Below are 21,032 nucleotides of genomic sequence, written 5' to 3'. Positions count from 1 at the left end.
TTCAAAAATATTTTAGGTGGTGGTGCTATTTCCAGCCACTATCGATGATTCATCTGCTCTGGGGAAGAGTAACAAATTCTTTAAATATGTGATATGTTGTACTTTGTTATTTATTACCTTATTCCTTTTTTTGCCTGCTACTTTCTTATTTGGTATGTTAGCAGAGTTTATCTCTGCAAAACAGGAAGATTTTTAAGTGAAAGTGCATTATCAGAAAATGGTGATGTAGGTAACCTGCATAACAAAGAGGTGCTTAACAGCTTTAATCTGCTCTTCTAAAGTCACTCTAGCATCATTTGGTAGAGGATTATCAACTTGAAAGGGGAAAAAGTGAAGTAAAATATATAACTTGGAAAGATTTGTAAAACAACTCCACACATTTAAACAATGCATTTAAACTAAAAAAGATAAATTTTGTGAATAAAAATTTTTGCTTTCTATTAATAATTTTATTTATTTGCAAAATATTACTTAATTTTAAGGGCAGAAAAAAAAATACTCACCAAAATTTAAAAGTCAGGAATTTAGGTACATGTAGCTTTAGTTTACACCATAATAACATATCTCAACACCAATAACCTGAAAGACAACAACAAAAAAACAGAATATCCGTAACTACTATTTCTATTTGCTCTGATATTTTACAAATGTAGTGCAAGGAAGGCACCTATGGAAGTAAAAGTGATATAATGCCTCACAATGTTAGTTACTACAAATTTGCAAAAACTTACACTAAAAGCACGCTTTAAGTTATTTGAACCCTAATTTTTATACAAGATTTCTAATAGAGTGTTTAATTTTATCTTATTCAAAGACAGTATAGAAAAAATGTTCTTAGATTCCCTTAAAATCTTGTAATGCAATACAATATTGTAGTAATTATGTACAAAGTACAAATACGGTATTTGACACTTGCAGTTTATGTAGTTTAGCAACTTTGAAATTCTAAGGTCACTGAGAATTGAGTACTGAGAATGTTTAGGTGTTTCTAGCTAAAGAAAAATGATGATGTAAGGCTTCTGACTCATTTTACATTTGTTTCTATTAAATACCTTAATTTAACATAGATAAATTGTTACTGCATTGTTTTGATCAAATATTGATTATGATTTTCAGGAGTTAAGATGTATTAAATCAAGTAATATTTTAGAATTTCTAGACTCAAGCTCGCCAACTTCATAAGAGAAAAACAATTTCTATTTCTTTTTTAGAAATGAAAAAATTTCTTCTTTACGCAAGACGTTCTGAAATCAGAGGAGTGGATATTGACAATCCATATTTTAACTTTATCACGGCATTCACAGTCCCTGATATTGATGATGTTACTGTGATAGACTTCGATGCATCTGAGGAACGTTTATATTGGACAGATATTAAAACACAAACCATTAAACGAGCTTTTATTAACGGAACTGGGTTAGAAACTGTTATTTCAAGAGGTAAAAGATTTGCACATGTTACAACTTTAAAAATGTTTGTTATTCAATTTGTAATAATCACAAATCTTTTATATTCTTTCTCTATTATTCAACTTTATGCTGTTAATTGAAAGTTAGAATTGGTTAGAGATTTAATAATATGCTACATCCTTACTATTGTAGAATGTTATAATTACATGGCACAGAGCAGACTGATAATTAGAAATTTACATTCACGTGAAGAAAAACTTCAGGACAGATCACCTTAAAATTTAGATTTCTCGGCTGGGCATGGTGGCTCACAGCTGTAATCCCAGCACTTTGGGAGGCCGAGGTGGGTGGATCACTTGAGGTTAGGAGTTCAATACCGGCCTGAACCAACATGATGAAACCCTGTCTCTACTAAAAATACAAAATTAGCCGAACGTGGTGGTGCACACATGCAACCACCTACTTGGGAGGCTGAGGCAGGAGAATCACTTGAACCTGGGAGGCGGAGGTTGCAGTGAACCAAGATCATGCCATTGCGCTCCAGCATGGGCAAGAAGAGCAAAACTCCATCCCTCCAAAAAAATAAAAAAATAAAAAAAATTTACATGTCTAAATAAACAGACTTAAAGTGTCTTTTTTGCTGATGGAGGAATAGTTACATTTGCATAGAGAAAATACAGGCTATTAGGAAGGACTGGCTTCCCTCTTTTTTTTTTTTTTTTTTTTTTTTGAGACGGAGTCTCACTCTGTCACCCAGGCTGCAGTGCAGTGGCACGATCTCAGCTCACTGCAACCTCTACCTCCCAGGTTCAAGCAATTCTCTGCCTCAGCCTCCCAAGTAGCTGGGATTACAGGCACCCACCACCACACCTGGTTAATTTTTTTTTTTTTTTTTTTTTTAGTAGATACAGGGTTTTAGCATCTTGGCCAGTCTAGTCTTGAACTCCTGACCTCGCGATCCACCCGCCTTGGCCTCCCAAAGTGCTGGGATTACAGGTGTGAGCCACCATGCCCAGCCTCCCTCCCTTACTTAAGCTTATAAACAACTTCTTGCACATATTTTTATAGACCTAGACTAAACATATAAAACAGGAAAACTGTTCCTATTTCCTGACCCAGCAGGTTGAATTATAGGTTCTAAGAGAGTGTTGTTCAACTAACCATTACAAAAATAGGAGTAACTTGTCCCAACGTAGAGAACATATATGAAGTGAGACATATGTGTACATGTCATGGTTGAGTTCTAAATTTTTGGCATTGAATTATCCTAATATTAGCTTAAAGTTTGGCATATTGTGATTTCTGGGTCAGTTATTATTTTATTGAATGTGCCTTTATTGAGCACTTAATGTTTGCCATGACTAAATATCCAAAGACAGTTTCTCTTCAACCTAAATTTGGTAGAAGGATGTGGAGGGGAATGGAGAAAAGAGTAATCAGTAATCCATATAGATGCATCAAACACCTATGCTTTCAAGTCTATTGAAAATTTAAAGTCAGACATATTTGAGCAATGGTAAATGTCATAATGAAGGCAATAGGAAGTGCAGATTTTATTCATGATCCTTTTCAATACTAGAAGGCTAGCTTGAGTACCATTAATAGATCTGAGAGTCTTTGACCACTGAAATACAGTTGTATTTAAGCTAGGTCTTTTCTGATCTCAGGTTAGCACTGTTAAAAATATTTATTGAATGGTTTGGCTATAAGCTTGTTCAAATATTTATTTCGAACTTGCTGAAAAACAAGAATCTTTATAGAAAAGTGAATGCAAAGATTTCCTCTTTGTTCAGAATTTTTTACAAGGGCAGGGGCAAATGTGGTTGGATAAGCATTGTTAGACTGGATTAAAAAGAACAACAATGACTGATGAAATGTCATTAAATTCCTTGAAAGACCAAGTAAAGGACATTAGGTGTCTCCCAAGGTTGACAATCAGTTAGGTGGTCTTTCCTCAAGAAATTCACCAAAGTCTGACAGAAAAATGTTCAAGTACTTTATTATAAATATTTAATATTACCCATAAGGCTATGTGAATTATAAAGAGCAAAAGATGTTGTATCTTAAAAAAAAAACAGACAATTTTCTGTCTTTAATTTTGAACTGGTATCTAGTAGTAATTTGGTGAGTTTATCTTTGAGAAAATCATCAAGACTTAACTTCAATTTAGCAGACTATTCACAATTATCAACCAAAATTTGAGCAAAAATGTTTTCTCACTAATAATTAACATATATACTCATTAGGAGCAATAATTACAGATTCAGTCATTTAGAAAAATATTGGAACATTTTCTTTTTTTTTTTTTTTTTTTTTTTGAGATGGAGTCTCGCTCTGTCCCAGGCTGGAGTGCAGTGGTGCTATCTTGGCTCACTGCAAACTCTGCCTCCAGGGTTCAAGCTATTCTCCTGCCTCAGCCTCCTGAGTAGCTGGGATTATAGGTGCACACCACCACGCCTGGCTAATTTTTATATTTTTAGTAGAGACGGGGTTTCACCATGTTGGCCAGGCTGGTCTCAAACTCCTGACTGCATGATCCACCCCCCTCTGTCTCCCAAAGTGCTGGGATTACAGGCATGAGCCACCGTGCCTGGCCTGAACATTTTCTATGTAGTAAGAAACTTAAGGAGAGCCAAGACAGACTGAATGGTATGGAACACAGAATGAGAGAGATGTATCTGTACAAGCTGAAAGATCTAACGAAATAGACACCAAATTATGTCAACCTTTATAAGACAAGTTTTTAATGTTTATGTTAATTCTGAAAACAATGGGAATTAAGGAAGTGCTTCAGGGAGGGTGTGACTACATGATGAGCTTTGCCTTTGGAAGAGGACACTTTAGCTACTGTGTTTAGTAGAGAGCTCTATGGGTTGGGAGTAGATGAGCAGTAAACTCTGAGAGACAGATTAGTTGGCTGTTACAGTGGCTCTAGTAAGAGATACCAGAAGCCTGGACTAGGCTGGGGAAAACACAGATGGAGGAACATGGACAAATTATAGAGATATCAAAGAGTAAGAACATAAAGGAACTTAACAATCAATTGGACATAAAGTTTGAGGAATAGGCATTGTCAAGGATGATTCCATTTCTGACTTACCACACTGGCTGAATAATGTTGCCTTTCAATTTTTTCCAGAATGAAACTTTGTTACAGATGGATATCTCTTTCCATTAGCAGAAAAACTTGAGATAAACTTTTGACAGTTTAGCTTCCGAACTCATCAAAGGATCTCAAATTCCACCAGTAATTGTACTTTATTTTATCCTTTCATCTTTTAGAGATTCCATGAATGACTCTGTGGAAACCTTTCTCTTACTTCTTGCACTGTGGGTCTCTGTATTTTCTCACTTAGCTGTCTTCTCTCTACTGGGCGTTTTCTTGACATACTTTATTTTCTTATCTTCCTTAGTCTAAATCTAATGTGGGGTCAGCTTCAAAAATTGGGCCCCAAATAAATTCATTGGGCCTATCATCTCCCATTATTTTCTTCTCAAGTGGGCCATTTTCTTTCTTTTTTTTTCTTTCTTTCTTTTTTTTTTTTTCAGAAGTAGTTTTGCTCTTGTTGCCCAGGCTGGAGTGTAGTGGCACGATCTGGGCTCACTGCAAACTCTTCCTCCTGGGTTCAAGTGATTTTCCTTCCTCGGCCTCCTGAGTAGCTGGGATTACAGGCACCCGCCACCACGTCCAGCTAATTTTCTGAGACAAACACTAGCTCCTTGGTTCAGGCTTTCATGAGGGGATGTAGAAATAGTTTGCCAGCCTTTTCATTCTACGTGTCCTGAAACACCAAGCTGTTCTTAATGTATACATTGCCCACGTGAGCTATTTGCTGTAAGTAGCTTGGAGCAAATAGTTTCAAAATAATTTTCTTCAGTACAAAACTCCAAGTTGAGAGCTATTTTCTATCATTCCTTTGTAGATAGTATCCCACTATCTTTTGGCTTCCCCTATTGCTATTGAGAATCCGCTTGTTTTTCTAATTGTCATTCTTCTTTTGGTGATGTCTCTTTGCTCTCTAGCTACTTATAACATCTTTCCTTTTTCCCCATTATAATATCTATATTTTGCTACCTAGAGTTGTTGTATCTTCCATGGGGTCCTGTCTTTCATCAATCCAGGGGAAAGAAATCCTCAAAAATCCTCTGTTTTCTCTAACTCAGTCTTTGTACTCTATAATTTGTAAACTGTAATTTATGTGTTGGGCTCTAATAAATGTGTTGGACTATTCATTCTGCCTTCCAACTCGCTTAATTTCTTTGTTTCTCTGTGCTAACTCTGTTAACTTCTTTCCATTTGTTTTGTAGTTCACTAGTTGAACTGTGCCTAAACTGCTATTTTACACATTCAAAAATTTTTTTTATATTATATATTTTAATATCACAAGTTATTTTTGGTTCTCATGCTTCCAAGAGAATCTTTTAAAAGGAATCATTGTACTTATTATTATTCAAAGCATCATTTATTCCATTAACATATTCCACCTTGTCTTTATCCTACATATTATAATTTATGAATATGAAGATTTTGGAGGATTGGAACTTTTGTTTATTTTTCTTTTAACTGTTCTCTTATATCTCATTTCTTTGTGTGTGTTTTAATTTTTTTTTTTGTTCTGTTATGAGGATGAACCTAATGGGAAGTGTGAGTCTTGGGTTGAATAAATTTTTTCTTTCACAGAAGACTTGGATTTTTTATTGATGGAGAGAAAAGTAGACACTATAAACCAGGAATCAGTTTAATTTTATTTTTCCCATTCTTTGGTTTCACAGTTATGGCAAATAGTAGGTTCTCAGTGAAGACTCGTTTGCTAAAATAATAGCTGACCCAGAAATCACTAGTGGATTTCTTATGGCTAGTAATCTTTACTAGCACAGTGGATTGCTTATATATAAGCTAGTAGTTTCTAGTAGTACAGTAGAGACCTGTTCTTAGGAATTCAGGTGTTTGTGTGTTTGGGTTTTTTTTTTTTTTTTTGCCAGAGAAAGGACAGAAAAAAAAAAGTTTTGTTTTTATTTTTTAATTGTTCTCCTTTATAAGCAGGTATCTTTTTTTCTCCCACTCATCTTTCACTAGGGTGTGTCTATACCCAGAAGATCATTCTTATTTAGCTCACCCATTACTTTGTAAGTTTAAGGATTGAACCGTCTTACATTGAGCAATTCATACTCCATGAAGTTTTCAATTCTCAGCACAAGTATTTGTCTCTATAATTGCACCCACTTCTATAATCCCATTTTGTCTTCCTTGATAGTTTTAGCTAATGTGTGAGTGTGTGTTAGCATGTTGAGGTTTTCCTGCCTGTCTTATGATGGTGACAATGCATTTGAAAATTACAATTTTTAATGCATCAGTTTTGTGGCAACAAAGAGCTTTTCAGAATATACTTCATGATTAGTCTTAGTTCAAGAAATGAGAGACCCCAGAACTGGAAAATTAAACTGCTTGAAAAACTTACTCAGAGATCTTGTTCTGATTTACTTAAAAACAAAAGTTAAGACCTAGAATTTATTATTTCAATATTTTATCAAAAAGAGAGAAATATTATTAAATATATAATGATTTTTATTCCCTCCCCCCATATGCTTATGATGAGTTTACCGGAGCACTCTGCAACAACCAGATGTGGGAATTAGTGATTGATAGCCAAAAACAAGAGTGTTCTTTTAGACATAAAGATGATAATTAGAAATTTCAATCTGGTGGGAGAAAAATGTTAAGCATAAAAAATTAGAATTAGGCTGGGCGCCTAATTAGGCTCACGCCTGCAAGCCCAGCACTTTGGGAGGCCTAGGTGGGTGGATCACCTGAGGTCCAGACTTTGAGACCAGCGTGATCAACATGGAGAAACCCCATCTCTACTAAAAATACAAAAAAATTAGCTGGGCGTGGTGGCACATGCCTGTAATCCCAGCTACTCTGGAGGCTGAGGCAGGAGAATTGCTTGAACTCAGGGGGCAGAGGTGGTGGTGAGGCAAGATCTTGACATTGCACTCCAGCCTGGGCAACAAGAGCGAAACTCCGTCTCAAAAAAAAAAAAAAAAGTTAGAATTAAGATTGCTTGAGTATGTATTTAAATACATACTCCTCAACATAGACATATTTGACTTTTTTAGCTCAGTTCACATACTCTTAAAATTTTAGATTGTATAGTTCATGAATTCATTAAAAATATTTACGTTGAAGGCAATGTTGTATACAACTGGGGAGAGGGGCCAAAAAGACAAATTAGCAAGGAGCCTGCCCTCAAAACACATGTGTGAAAGTAGTTATATATCAGCAAAGTAATGACTACATTAGGTAAAAAGAGAACGACCAGGTACAGTTCAATTGAGTTAGGCAGATGGAGAAACTCTTTCCAGCTGGGATACACAAGAGACATGATTAGGTTTTTGTGGTTGAAGGGATGATGTTGTTGATCAGCTAGCCTATTATGAATAAAATTCAGGCAAGTGGAGATGGGGGTTGGTTATGAAATCTAAATAGTTTCCCTATAGTGTGGAAAGATCAGGTAATATCTGGAAATCTGAAAACATATTAATGTGGTTAACGTGTAAAGTATTTGGTTAAAAATAGTGAGAAATAAGCCTGGGAAAGTACTGTAGCTATAGTCACACTATATGGAAAAGCAGGCTAAGAAATTTAGACATCACATTCTGGGTGGCTAGAAGCTATTGAATACCTTGGGGCAAGTGAAGGTCATGATTCAAAGCTCTGTAGTCAGAAAAATAACCTGGCAGCAAATAAATCAATTGCTTAGAAGAGGAAATGCTGGATACTATTGTAATATTAGAGCTGGAAAGAGATTTGAGAGAGCATGAACTATAGAATTGACAAAGACTGAATAGATATTTATAGCTTTCATTTGGCTGTGCTTTACAATTTAAGAGTGGAATATATTCTCCAGGCCATATTATTAAGAGTCTATCAGAAATGAATAAAAGGATTTTGAGCAGCAAAGACAAAGCAATGCTTACCCCTCACCCCCAACCACAAAAAAAAAAACAAAAAACAAAACAAAACAAAAAAAAAACACAACACCACCACCTGTGGAGAACATTTATTTTAGGGTAAATAGAAACTTATTATGTTTGCCAATACCAAGAAATCCAGGGTAAAATTCAGAAAGGATTAAGTTCTTAGATTGGCAAAATATTCTTCAGCCCTACATTAGGCTGCATAAATACATATTATCTAATGTATTATAATATTCATAACAATCCTATGTGTTATCTATAGCCCATTTCACAGGTAAGAAAAGAGACTAAAAGACATTTAAGTGACTTGATCAATGACAAAAATAGGCACTCAACCTGAACATCAACCCAAATATTCTTATTACATCAGTACAGCCTCTCAGCAACCAATTAACTCCAGAGAATGAAAGGGAAGAAGGAATAAAGATTCTGAGTGAGGGAAATAAATATGTATAAGATGTAGCAGGTTTAATTTTAAGGAGGTGGTATATTACTTTTGTCTAAAAAAAAAACAAAGATGAAATTGGTTGAGGATAACTAAAAATAAGAAGAAATGTGAAGTTTAAGATAGAGAAACAAGTTTACATTTGAAATTCACCAACTTACCTGTAAATTAATCATGAAAAGTAATTTGCAGAGTGAGAGGGTTCTTGATTTGAAGAGAACCGGAAACACGAGTAATATCTTCTAAGGCAACTGTGATTATTAGTTACTTAGAAATACTAAAAGGATTTTTTAGCAGCAAGGTAGGCTCAGTTGAGATTCTGGCACGGAAATGTAAGCTGGAAGCCTACCATTCAAATACTGCACTTTACGGCTGACTCAGAACTGCCAGGCCCCCACATCTTGTTTCGCTGTCTTACATTTTGAACTAGTTGGCATACTTTATAGATCTGGAGTTTCCACTTTCACATTAAAAAATCTAGCTTTGTGGCTTCTTTTGAAAAGAATAAAAAGGGAAGGAATTCGCCTTCTTTTGAAAAGAATAAAAAGAAAGCAATTCGACTAGAGCTAGGTAGCAGCTGCTCAGAAGTTTTGACTGGAATCACCAACCTTGAGCAATAACAGAATCTTGGGCCTCTCCCCAGAACTACTGAATTAGAATCTTTATTTTAACAGTCTCCAGGTGTCTTGTAAGTTTGAGAACTAGTGGTCTAGAGAACTCTGTAAGTACAGAATGCTAGAAAATATTAAAATTTTCTAAAAACCAAAATCAAGGTAATCAAATGCTATAAACTGGGCACTAAACTGGCCTCCTTTATATGTTAATATTTCTTAAAAGATTTTCTGCATTTATCCTTTATAACACTTCATTTTTTTTTTCTTGAAAAGGTGCAATTTTTAAGTGGAAGTTGCAATGTGCAATTATATTTAAGTCCAAATTCCATAATTGTTTTAAAAGATGTCCAATTCAGTAATAAATGAATAACAACCAAAATATTTATATTGGCTGTAACAAATCCAAACTTAATTTGATTTCAGAATTTTCCGCAGAATCCACATTGAAGGGATCTTAAAATGATTTTAGTGGATTTTCTCTTCTCAGTCAATTCCTCTTAATTATCTATTTTGAAAGATGTTCAACTCTGGTGATTCTTTGAGGAAAGTTGAATTGTTTTATTTCATTTTAGTAACAAATTGGCACTTAAAACATAAAATAGCCCATTTGTTGATGGCCCATAAGTACTTTCTCCTAACTAGAAAGATGTGCTATCAACTGGAGAAGCTATTACTCTTATTTGAATTTTGGTCACCTTGGCTCATAAGACTGCTGCCTGTGTTTGCTCCTAAGTGTTTACTAGTGAATCATTGACTGTTAGTGTAATTTCAATGCTAAATGTTGCTTCAGGTTTTCAAATAGCTCAGCAGTAAGACATTAATGATTATTCATGCCTTAAGAAGGGCTGATAAGGGAATGAGATTACAATCTTGTGTGATTTTAGCTAACAAATTAAAGTATAAATTAAATTTTCCCTTAGATAGAAAATAACTACTTGGAGAGCCAATACAATGAAAAACCTCATTCACTTTTAAATCTTCTCTTTCCTGTTTTATAGATATTCAGAGTATCAGAGGGCTAGCAGTGGATTGGGTGTCACGTAATTTATACTGGATTAGCTCAGAATTTGATGAAACGCAAATTAATGTGGCAAGGCTAGATGGCTCTTTGAAAACCTCAATTATCCATGGAATTGATAAGCCACAGTGTCTTGCAGCTCACCCAGTCAGGGGGTAAAGTATGATTATTTTTTTTTAAGTTTTTCCAAAATTTCATAGACTTTTGCTCTGATTTTATATAAAAACATTGCTTAATTCAGAGGATATATATATAACAGCCATAAGAGTAAAAAAATGTAAATATGGAAACTGTAAAAGAGATCCCTGGTTAGAGTTTTATTATCTGGAGATTATATATATCCTACACCAACATATATATCTGTGACATAGGTAAGATCTCATTAATTTATGTTTCTAAGAAATGACAGTTCTGAATAAAAAGAGATGTAGGAGAAAGCGGTTGCTTTCATTTTGAAAGCCAGTGGTTAAAAATGCATGTACTACATGTTGGTATCATGGTCACTGCTAGGTAGATCAGATTCTTCTGTCTTTTGGATAGTCACCTTGTACCCTTAAGGGAGCTAAAAGAGATGCTTTTCTCTCTAGTGCTTTCAACAACAATGGAAGAAATGAGTTTGTTACCCTCTATGGCATCTGATTTCTTCACAGCCAAGAGGAATCAATCTTGATGAATTACTTAACAAAGAAAATAATTTACCATAGTCTTAGCTAAATATTCAGTCTTGTATGTACGAGGAAAAAGGAAGTGAGATATTTTTTCTTCACTAACAAATGACAAATAAGCAAATGACAAATAACAGGAAAAAGTCATTTGTCATAAACAAATGACAAATAACAGGAAAAAGCAAGAGCGGTGCTTTCTTCTCAGGCAAATATGTAGGTTATTGTTCGCAAATGGCTGGACAATTTTGGATTTTTCTGAAGAAAATCCCGAGTCAAGAATATATTTTGATGTTTACTTTGTTTTTTAGTGTATATTTCTTCTCAGTGAGTAGGTCTACATCTAATATTTTCAATCCATATCTCTTTTGAATTAAGAAAACTCTACTGGACCGATGGAAACACAATTAACATGGCAAATATGGATGGCAGTAATAGCAAGATTCTGTTTCAGAATCAGAAGGAGCCAGTTGGTAAGTATTTTTTTTAATAGTCACCAAGTTTTCAATGTGACAAACCTGTACTTGTACAATATACCTTTGATCTAGATCCTGAAAGAAAATATTAAAGATTAGTAAAATAAGTAAATTCAGGAATTGACCAATTTCATTGAATCCATTGGGTTTCTATTAGGTTTATTAGTCAAGGTTCTCTAAAGGGACAGAACTAATAGGATAAATGAACATACAAAGTGGGGGTTATTAGGAGAACTGACTCACAGGATCACAAGGTGAAGTCCCACAATAGGCCATCTGCAAATTGAGGAGCCTGCAAACTAGTCCGAATCCTAAAACCTCCAAAGTAGGAAAGCCGACAGTGCAATCTTCAATCTGTAGCCAAAGGCCTGAGAACCCCTTGCAAATCACTGGTGTAAGTCCAAGAGTCTAAAAGCTGAAGAACTTGAAGTGTGACGTTCGATGGCAGGAAGTATCCAGCATGGGATAAAGATGGAGGCCAGAAGACTCACCAAGTCTGCTCTTTCTCTGCCTGCTTTTATGCTAGCAGCTGATTAGATGGTGCCCACCCAGATTGAGGATGGGTCTGCTTCTCCCAGTCCACTGACTCAAATGTTAATCTCCTTTGGCAACAGCTTCACAGACACACCCAGGAACAATACTTTGCATCCTTTAATCCAAACAAGTTGACACTCAATATTAACCATCACATTAGGCAAGGAGGAAACATTCTTTATCTGAATAGGAAGATTAATTTTTTTAATATGATAGTTTTTGCAATGTATTAAATAACGAAGTTACATTAATTTAATTTAATTAATTAATCTCTTATTTTCACTGGTGAAATATCTGATACAATGCTACAGTGGCAGTATAACTACTGAGTCTTTTCCTGATCATCATTATTATGTCATTATTGATAATGACAAGGTTTCGGGTTTTGATAGTTAGTATTCAGTCTTTATTCACTCTGCAGTGTGTTAATTTAGTTTCTTATTCCACCTTTGCCAACCATTGCAAATCATCAGCTATAACATGATGGCACTGACAGGGAACCTTGACTTGTTCCCAAGAAACATCTTTGAAAATATTAAGTATAAAAATTCTCTTAGAATATAATATTTTACCCATTTGCATGTAGATATCTATATTATAATACTGTTTTGAACCTTAATCACTTTTTCCTCATGTTTTCTTTCATACCTTTGAGAATCAAAAATTGTTACAGGGCTTATTTGTCATTTCAGAATACCTTTTAAAAATTTAGTAAGCCTCATTTTGATATTATTATAATAAAGATGCAAATGATGGAATATACAACAGAAAATTCATTATTTTGTTTCAATTGAATACTATATATTTTTTGAATCCGGGAAAAGAATCAATATATCATGAAGCTTGTCAATTTTTTCTTTGTTTTAGAAATTTAGGGCTACTTGAAGTAGCACATTTTTCATAGTGATGATTCAATAAAGGTATAGTATCACTAAGATTTGCAATAAACAATTCTTTTCATGTGGTCTATAGAATAAACCTCTGATATAAAATGATATTGTTAACAGCTATTTTCTCTAGGCAGTTTGTTCTAAGATTTTTACATAATTGAAAGTCAGGGTCGTATTAGAAATTAAAGGCAAATTGAAATGCTAATACTTCTATGTGGAAGATGATAGAACAAAAGAAACAAGGGGTTCTACAAGATTAGGACCAATACAAAGGACTTAATTTGAACTAAGGCAATTCATTTGGTACTTATCTGGAATTGTTCAGAATATGTAATATTGAAAAATGAGTATGATAGAAATAGCATAAGCAAATCAAGTCCTTGCATTTTAATTTGGTAATCATAGTTTATACCAAAATGTTAATTTATATGCTTATTTCTATAATGGTGAAAACTTTTATCTTTTCTAATACTAAATATCCAGTTTCCTACTCAAAATGTTTTTTTAATAAAAGGCCTAACAGCTTATAATAAAAAATAGTTTATAAGAGAGGTATTCATGTTACCTATTCATAATTTATAGCTGGCCCCTCAGATGTTGTTCACCAAGTGATATATATATATTTTTATTATACTTTAAGTTTTCAGGTACATGTGCACAACGTGCAGGTTAGTTACATATATATACACGTGCCATGTTGGTGTGCTGCACCCTGTAACTCGTCATTTAACATTAGGTATATCTCCAAATGCTAGCCCTCCCCCCTTCCCCCACCCCACAACAGGCCCCGGTGTGTGATGTTCCCATTCCTGTGTCCATGTGTTCTCATTGTTCAATTCCCACCTATGAGTGAGAACATGCGGTGTTTGGTTTTTTGTCCTTGTGATAGTTTGCTGAGAATGATGGTTTCCAGCTTCATCCATGTCCCTACAAAGGACATGAACTCACCAAGTGATATTTTTAACTGCATAAGGATGATGATTGAACATTCAATAATACATATGTCTACTTTATGTCAGTTATTATATTTGAAAATTTAAAAAAATAGATTTTCAAAATGACACTTTTTAAAAGTTTTAATTTGTACAAGACATACTATTTTAGCATAACTGACTATACCTTAAATCAGCATTGAATATGGCTGTGAGTCAAACATTCATTTATTCAATAAACAGATTTTTATTGAGTATCGGATTTTGCACTAGGCCTGTTGATAAAAATTTGACACTGTCCTTTCCCTTAAGGGGCACAGGAACCTAAATTATTTTAGATTCCATTAAGTAAATTTAACTCAGTGCCCTTGAGCAAGTTACTGTTAGCTTGGTGTCCTTGGTTTCCTTATTCATATAATCAAGACAAAATGTCTTTTTTTATAAAGTTCTCATGAGAACTGAATGAGAAAAATTTATGAGGCAAAACATCTGGCCCTTAATAATAGAAACTGTCAGTAATAGTGGTAGTATGTACATTAGGTCCAATAGACTGGAACTCAAATCATACGATTGTAGTATTAAGACTCCAAGTGAGTTTAGTGAAAATAAACAGAATAGATTCCGTAGAAATGTAGTAGAAGGAATATATGTGACCAAGTGGGCCTCTGAAATAAGCAAATATTTATACAAATGTGGGGATTTAACTCTGTACTGCTTTGCTGCTCATGCTAAGAGGCAAATAAGTTTAAGCACCTTCCAGTAACTTTCCACTTCAGCTTGCAATTCCTGTTAAGCAGGTGCCAAGATTGATAGTCTCCCCAATGCTTAATGAAAAGCTGTGTTGTCCATGTATAAATGCATACTTTTTAAAAAAATACTTCCAAAATCCGGATGCTCCTCAGCAATTCTCCATCCTGCTATATACTGTCACATCTCTGTCTGCCCCAGAAATCCTTGTTTTAGATACCCACAAGAAGAAAGTGAGCAGATGAAGTCTCCCCTGCTTCTATTGTCTCCCATCTCCCTACCATGAGCAATGTTCGTAGATCACTAACATCTCCTTTGGTAGCATTCACCATTTGGATTTGCGAATCCAAATTAAGTGAATTAAATTGTTCAAAGTCTAAGTACAAGAAGAAAAAGAAAATTCAGAAATCCAGATATTAGGGACCATGTATAGCAATTTTCACATACACATAAAACATTCTTTTTGTCGTGTTTCAGGGACAACATGGTTGGGAAAAAAAATGTTATTTGAGGAAACAAACAAATCTGAGTATGAATCACTGCTTTGATGCTTATTAACTCTGTGACTTTAAACAAGTCTCTTACCTTTTCTAAGGCGCAGTTGCATATCTATACAATGGAGATAATAGTATATAACTTTTGTGGTTATTTTTAGAATTAAAGGCTCATATGCAATATCTCATGTTCTAGCAATTCCATACTTACATACTCTAGAGACTTCCTATATATGTGTTCAAGAAAGTACATTAAATCATAATATTCAAAAAATTAAAAGAGCCTACATCTTCATTAAAAGAGGAATGAGTAAATAAATGCAGCATTTTCATTGCTAAATTATGATATGTACATACAGATGTGTGTGTCTACTTACATACATATATATGTAGGGAAGCTCAAACTTTCCCTTTGAAGGTTTGAGTCTAAGTCTGCTGAAGTAAATTAACACTAGGCAGATTAACAGGAAAAAAAAAAAGACATTCAAATGTATTAACGTACACATGGACATGGGAGTCCTGCAAATATAAAACTCTAAAAATAGGCATGTGGCCAGGTGTAGTGGTTCACGCCTGTAATCCCAGCACTTTGGGAGGCTGAGGCAGGTGGATCACCTGGGGTCAGGAGTTTGAGACCAGCCTTGCAACATGGTGAAAACCCGTCTCTACTGAAAATACAAAAAATTAGCCAGGTGTGGTGGCGAGCGCCTGTAATCCCAGTTACTTGGGAGGCTGAGGCAGGAGAATCGTTTGAGAGAGATTGCAGTGAGCCCAGATCGTGCCATTGCACTCCAGCCTGGGGAACAAGAGTGAAACTTCATCTCAAAATAAATAAATGAATAAAAATAAAATAAAAAGAGCAATGTGACTGAAGTTTTTATACTGTATAGAAAGTAATGTCTCACCTATAATAATGTCAGACATTTAGTTTCCTTTTCCTGTGAGTTAAGTTTTTCCTATCTCCAGATAATGCAGATAAGAAGGCCTCAGATAAAGCTCTTACATCTGTGTTTTACTTCACTAACGTAGATTTTCTCAAAAGATGCAAGTCTTCCCTACTAAGGAGAGCTTTTGAGAACTATTCCTGTGTCTCCGCCCCTCTGAGTAGTCATCTCAAAATAGACGAAAGAAGTATATTTTGGGGTGGCATATTTTCATTTCCTTCACATACATTTCAAAACCATTGAGAAAAGTTATTAGCAGAATGTTACTTACATACTTATAATATGATACCATTTGTATAATTTCAAAGCGAAACACAAGATATTAATATACATTGCTCCCAGATATGCTTATTTAAAAACTATAGATAAAATTGAACTGGAAATATACACACCAATTTTAGAATAGCTGTTGGCTTATGGAAGAGTCAATAATAACATCTGAAAGAGAACTTTCTTCTTTATCAAAGGTAATTTTAACAGTATGAGTTAAATTTACTTTATATTTAATAAAAGTATTCAAATTAAGTATAATGAAATGTTAGTAGTGTTCAATTCTGGATAGTGAATTCATGAATTTATTTTCATCTTCTTTCCTCTGTTGCTTCGGGCTCCTCCAAGTGTTACCAAAATGACCCGTTGTTTAGACATAGCTGACTTTCTTCTTCACAGTGGTAAAAGAGAACACTAACTGGCCAAGTCTTAGTAGTATCTAAGAGAGGAAAGGGCAAAGTTGAAATTGTCATTTGGATTTATGGCCAGGTGCAGGGGCTCACGCCTGTAATCCCAGCACTTTGGGAGGCCAAGGCAGGCAGATCACGAGGTCAAGAGATCCAGATCATCCTGGCCAAAATGGTGAAACCCCGTCTCTACTAAAAATACAAAAATTAGCTGGGAATGATGGCACGTGCCTGTAGTGCTAGCTACTCGAGAGGCTGAGGCAAGAGAATCGCTTGAACTCAGCAGGCAGAGGTTGCAATGAGCCAAGATCGCACCACTGTACTCCAGCCTGATGACAGAGTGAGAGACCCTGTCTCGAAAAAAAAAGCCGATTGTAATTGAGATTTTAAAGTCTGGTTTAATGTAGGTCTTTCAAATGAAGGTGTGGTTAGGATTGAGTAAGGATCATTATATAAAAATTTCAGACTGGTTAGAACAGCAAAAAGATTCTGAGGGGAAGTTGTTTGAAGAGCCTTAAGTTATAAAATGTTGTTTGATGCTTTTCTTGCTGAAGAGTTGATGAGTCTTTCAGGAAGATCTTGAAATAAACAATATTATCTGCAACTTTTATTTTCCTGGGCAATAATTTCTTGGGCTAGTAATATTATGTTATTGAAAACAGTGAAATAGTAAAGCCATATTAGGGTAGACAATAAGCTATGCTTATGGTTTTGATTCTCATTTATAAAATTAAGCCTTTGTTTTAGGGATTTTTTAACCCCTTTAAAATACATTAAACATAACCTTTGTAAAAAATTTGTACACTAATGTGTTCGTTCACCAGCTGACTCTGAAAAACTGACCCACAGTAGTCAGAATTCTACTAGAGAAAGAAAGCCAATTATGGGTGTGTTTATATGTATATACAGTAAGTCACTACTTGACATCGTCAACACGTTCTTGGAAACTGTGACTTTAAAGCCAAAAGACATATAAAGAAAACAATTTCACCGTAGGCTCATTAATATAAACAAGAGCTGTTTCTATAGCATATATCTGGCAACAAAAACATTAATAAATTTCTAAATAAAGACCAAAACACTTGTAATATTAAGCATTGAAATAAATGTGAGGCATACATACATTTAAGAAAGACTAATAAAAACACATAAGATTTTAACCAACTTTTGGTGAATCAATGAGTGATGGTGGTCATAGTTGTGGTGGGCTAAACCAAGAAAAAAATGTTTGCCAAGTAACAATGGTAAAGAACACCTCCTACTGCCACATAGTTTAAAACCAAACATAACAAATGTGGCAGGCTTGCTGAGTACTTTCATACCACATCATTTACTGTTGTGGATTTGTGTGATTATTGTGTACTTTACAAACTTTTATTTGACAATAATTTGTATTCTTTCATTCATTCTCTAACCCATTTATTCCACTTTAAGGTCACAGGATTACTCAAGCCTATCCTGACAGCTCAGAGTACAAGGTGGGAACAAACCCTGGAAAGGACACTATTTCATCACAGGGCACACTCATGCACACACACCCTCTCACTTATATTGGGACAATCTTTTTCTAACTGATACGTAATGATAATGCATAGTGTGGAATGCATGTGATATTTTGATACATGCATATAATATGTAAAGATTAAATCAAGGAAATTGAGATATCCGTTGCCTCAAATCTGCAACTTTTCTTTACACTGGGAACGTTTCTTCTCTTCTAGCTATTTTGAACTAGACAATACATTATTATTAACCGTAGTCACTCTACTATCAAACACTAGATCTTATTTTTTCTAACTGTATTTTTGTACTGATTGTCCAAACTTTCTTCATCCCCCTACTCCTCTGTACCTTCTCCAGCCTCTTGTAACCACTAGTCAACTCTCTACCCACAAGAGATGTACTTTATTAGCTTCCATATATGTGGGAGAACATGTGGTATTTGTCTTTCTGTGTCTCATCAATTTCTCTTAACATAATGAACTGATGCTCCATGCATGTTGCCAATGACACAATTTCATTCTTTTTTATGACTGAATAATACTCCATTGTGTATATGTACCTCATTTTGTTTATCCATCCAGCTAGACACTTGTGATAGACACTTGTGATTATTGTAAATAGAGTTGCAATAGACATGCTAGTGCAGGTATCTCTTTATATACTACATTTCTTACTTTTGAATGTATACTCAGCAATGAGATTAGTGGATCATATGATAGCTCTATTTTTAGTCTTTTAAAGAATCTTCATACTGTTTTCCATAGTGGCTGTACAGTCCCCTCAGTATACATGGGGGATTGGTTCAAGGACCACTCACATATACCAAAATCCACACATACTCAGATTGTGGAGTCCACCCTGCAGGAGTGGGTACACAAAAATTGGCCCTCCAAATATGTGAGTTTTGCATCCTGTAAATACCCTATATTTTCAATCTGTCCTTGTTTGAAAAAAAAAATCACGTATAAATGAATCCATGCAGTTCAAACCATTGTTGATTGAAGGTCAACTGTATTAAATTACTTTCCCGCCAACAATGTAGGAGTATTTCTATTTCTTTACCTCCTCACTAGCTACTGTTACTTGTCTTTTTGATAATAACCATTCCAACTGGGGTGAGGTGATATCCCATTGTAGTTTTGAGGGTTAGTGATTACCCTGATGGTTAGTGATGTTAAATATTTTTTCGTATGTCTGTTGGCCAATTGTGTGTCTTTTTTTGAGACATGCCTACTCAGATCTTTTGCCCATTTTAAAATCACATTATTAGTTATTTTGCTATTGAATTGAGTTCCTTATATATTTTGGTTATTGATATTTTGTCAAATGGATAGTTTGTAAATATTTTCTTCCATTCTGTAGATTCGCTCTTCTCTTTGCTTATTGTTTCCTTTGCTGTGCAGAAACCTTTTTGTTTCATGTAATCCCATTTGCTATTCTTGCTTTTGTTGCCTGTGCTTTTGAAAGTTTAGCCAAGGAATCATTGCCCAGACCCGTGTCCTGAAGTGTTGCCCAAATGTTTTCTTTCAGTAGTTTAATAGTTTTACATCTTATATTCAAGCTTTAATCCATTTTGATTTAACTTTTGTGTATGGCAAGAGATAGGAGTCTAGTCTCATTCTGCTGCATAGAGATATCTAGTTTTCTCAGCAGTATTCATTGAAGAGATTGTCCTTTCTACAATATATGTTCATGGTGTCTTTGTCAAAAATGTAGTGGCTGTAAGTGTATGGATTTATTTCTGAGTTCTCTAGTGTGTTCCACTGTTCTCTATGTCTGTTTTTATATCGCACCATTCCGTTTTGTTTACTATGTCTTTGTAGTACGTTTTGAAGTCAAGTAATGTGATGCATCCATCTTTATTTATTTATTTGTTTAGGATTGTTTTGGCTATTTGGGGTATTTTGTGGCTCTGTAACATCATTGGTTTCTTGATAGAGATTGTATATAATCTGTGGGTAGCTTTGGGTAGTGTTGACATTTTACCAATTCTAATTCTTCCACTTCATGAGCATGGAATATCTTCGCTTATTTGTGCATGTTCTTCAATTTCTTTCATCAGTAGTTTATTGTTTTCTTTGTAGAGATCTTTTATTTCTTTGGTTAAATTTATTTCTAGGCATTTTATATTTTTTGTAGCAATTGCATATGGGATTGTTTCTTTTTTTTATTTTGTTATTATTATACATTAAGTTTTAGGGTACATGTGCACAATGTGCAGGTTTGTTACATATGTATCCATGTGCCATGTTGGTGTGCTGCACCCATTAACTCATCATTTAGCGTTAGGTATATCTCCTAATGCTACCCATCCCCCTTCCCCCCACCCCACAACAGTCCCTGGAGTGTGATGTTCCCCTTCCTGTGTCCATGTGTTCTCATTGTTTAATTCCCACCTATGAGAGAGAACATGTGGTGTTTGGTTTTTTGTCCTTGTGATAGTTTACTAAGAATGATGATTTCCAGTTTCATCTCTTTTTCAGTTTGCTCACTGCTGGCTTATATAAATGCCACTGATTATTGTGTGATAAATCCTACAACATTACTGAATTTGTTTATCAGTTCTAATAGATTTTTGGTGGGGACTTTAGGTTTTCCTAAGTATAATATCATGCCTCTTAAAACAAAAATAATTTGGCTTCTTCCTTTCTAGTTTGCTAGAAAGGCCAGTACTATGTTGAAAATAAGTAGTAATAGAAGCATCCTTGT

General features: G+C 34.7%; 1 protein-coding gene across 2 annotated transcripts in view; it reads left to right on the top strand.

Annotated features, from left to right (window-relative positions):
- LRP1B (LDL receptor related protein 1B) overlaps positions 1–21,032 on the top strand; it is a 1,943,477-nt gene that overhangs the window by 1,304,499 nt on the left and 617,946 nt on the right. For both annotated transcript variants that reach the window (XM_055261032.2, XM_063631317.1), the window contains exons 29-31: positions 1,212–1,439; positions 10,445–10,619; positions 11,505–11,599. In XM_055261032.2, the coding sequence (XP_055117007.1) occupies positions 1,212–1,439; positions 10,445–10,619; positions 11,505–11,599 (498 nt within the window). The remainder of the gene's footprint in view (positions 1–1,211; positions 1,440–10,444; positions 10,620–11,504; positions 11,600–21,032) is intronic.

The sequence above is a fragment of the Symphalangus syndactylus genome, chromosome 22 (genome assembly GCF_028878055.3).
Source record: "Symphalangus syndactylus isolate Jambi chromosome 22, NHGRI_mSymSyn1-v2.1_pri, whole genome shotgun sequence".
Lineage (NCBI taxonomy): Eukaryota > Metazoa > Chordata > Mammalia > Primates > Hylobatidae > Symphalangus > Symphalangus syndactylus.
The sequence above is the reverse complement of the archived record's forward strand: the minus strand, read 5'-3'. Positions and strand labels throughout refer to the sequence as shown.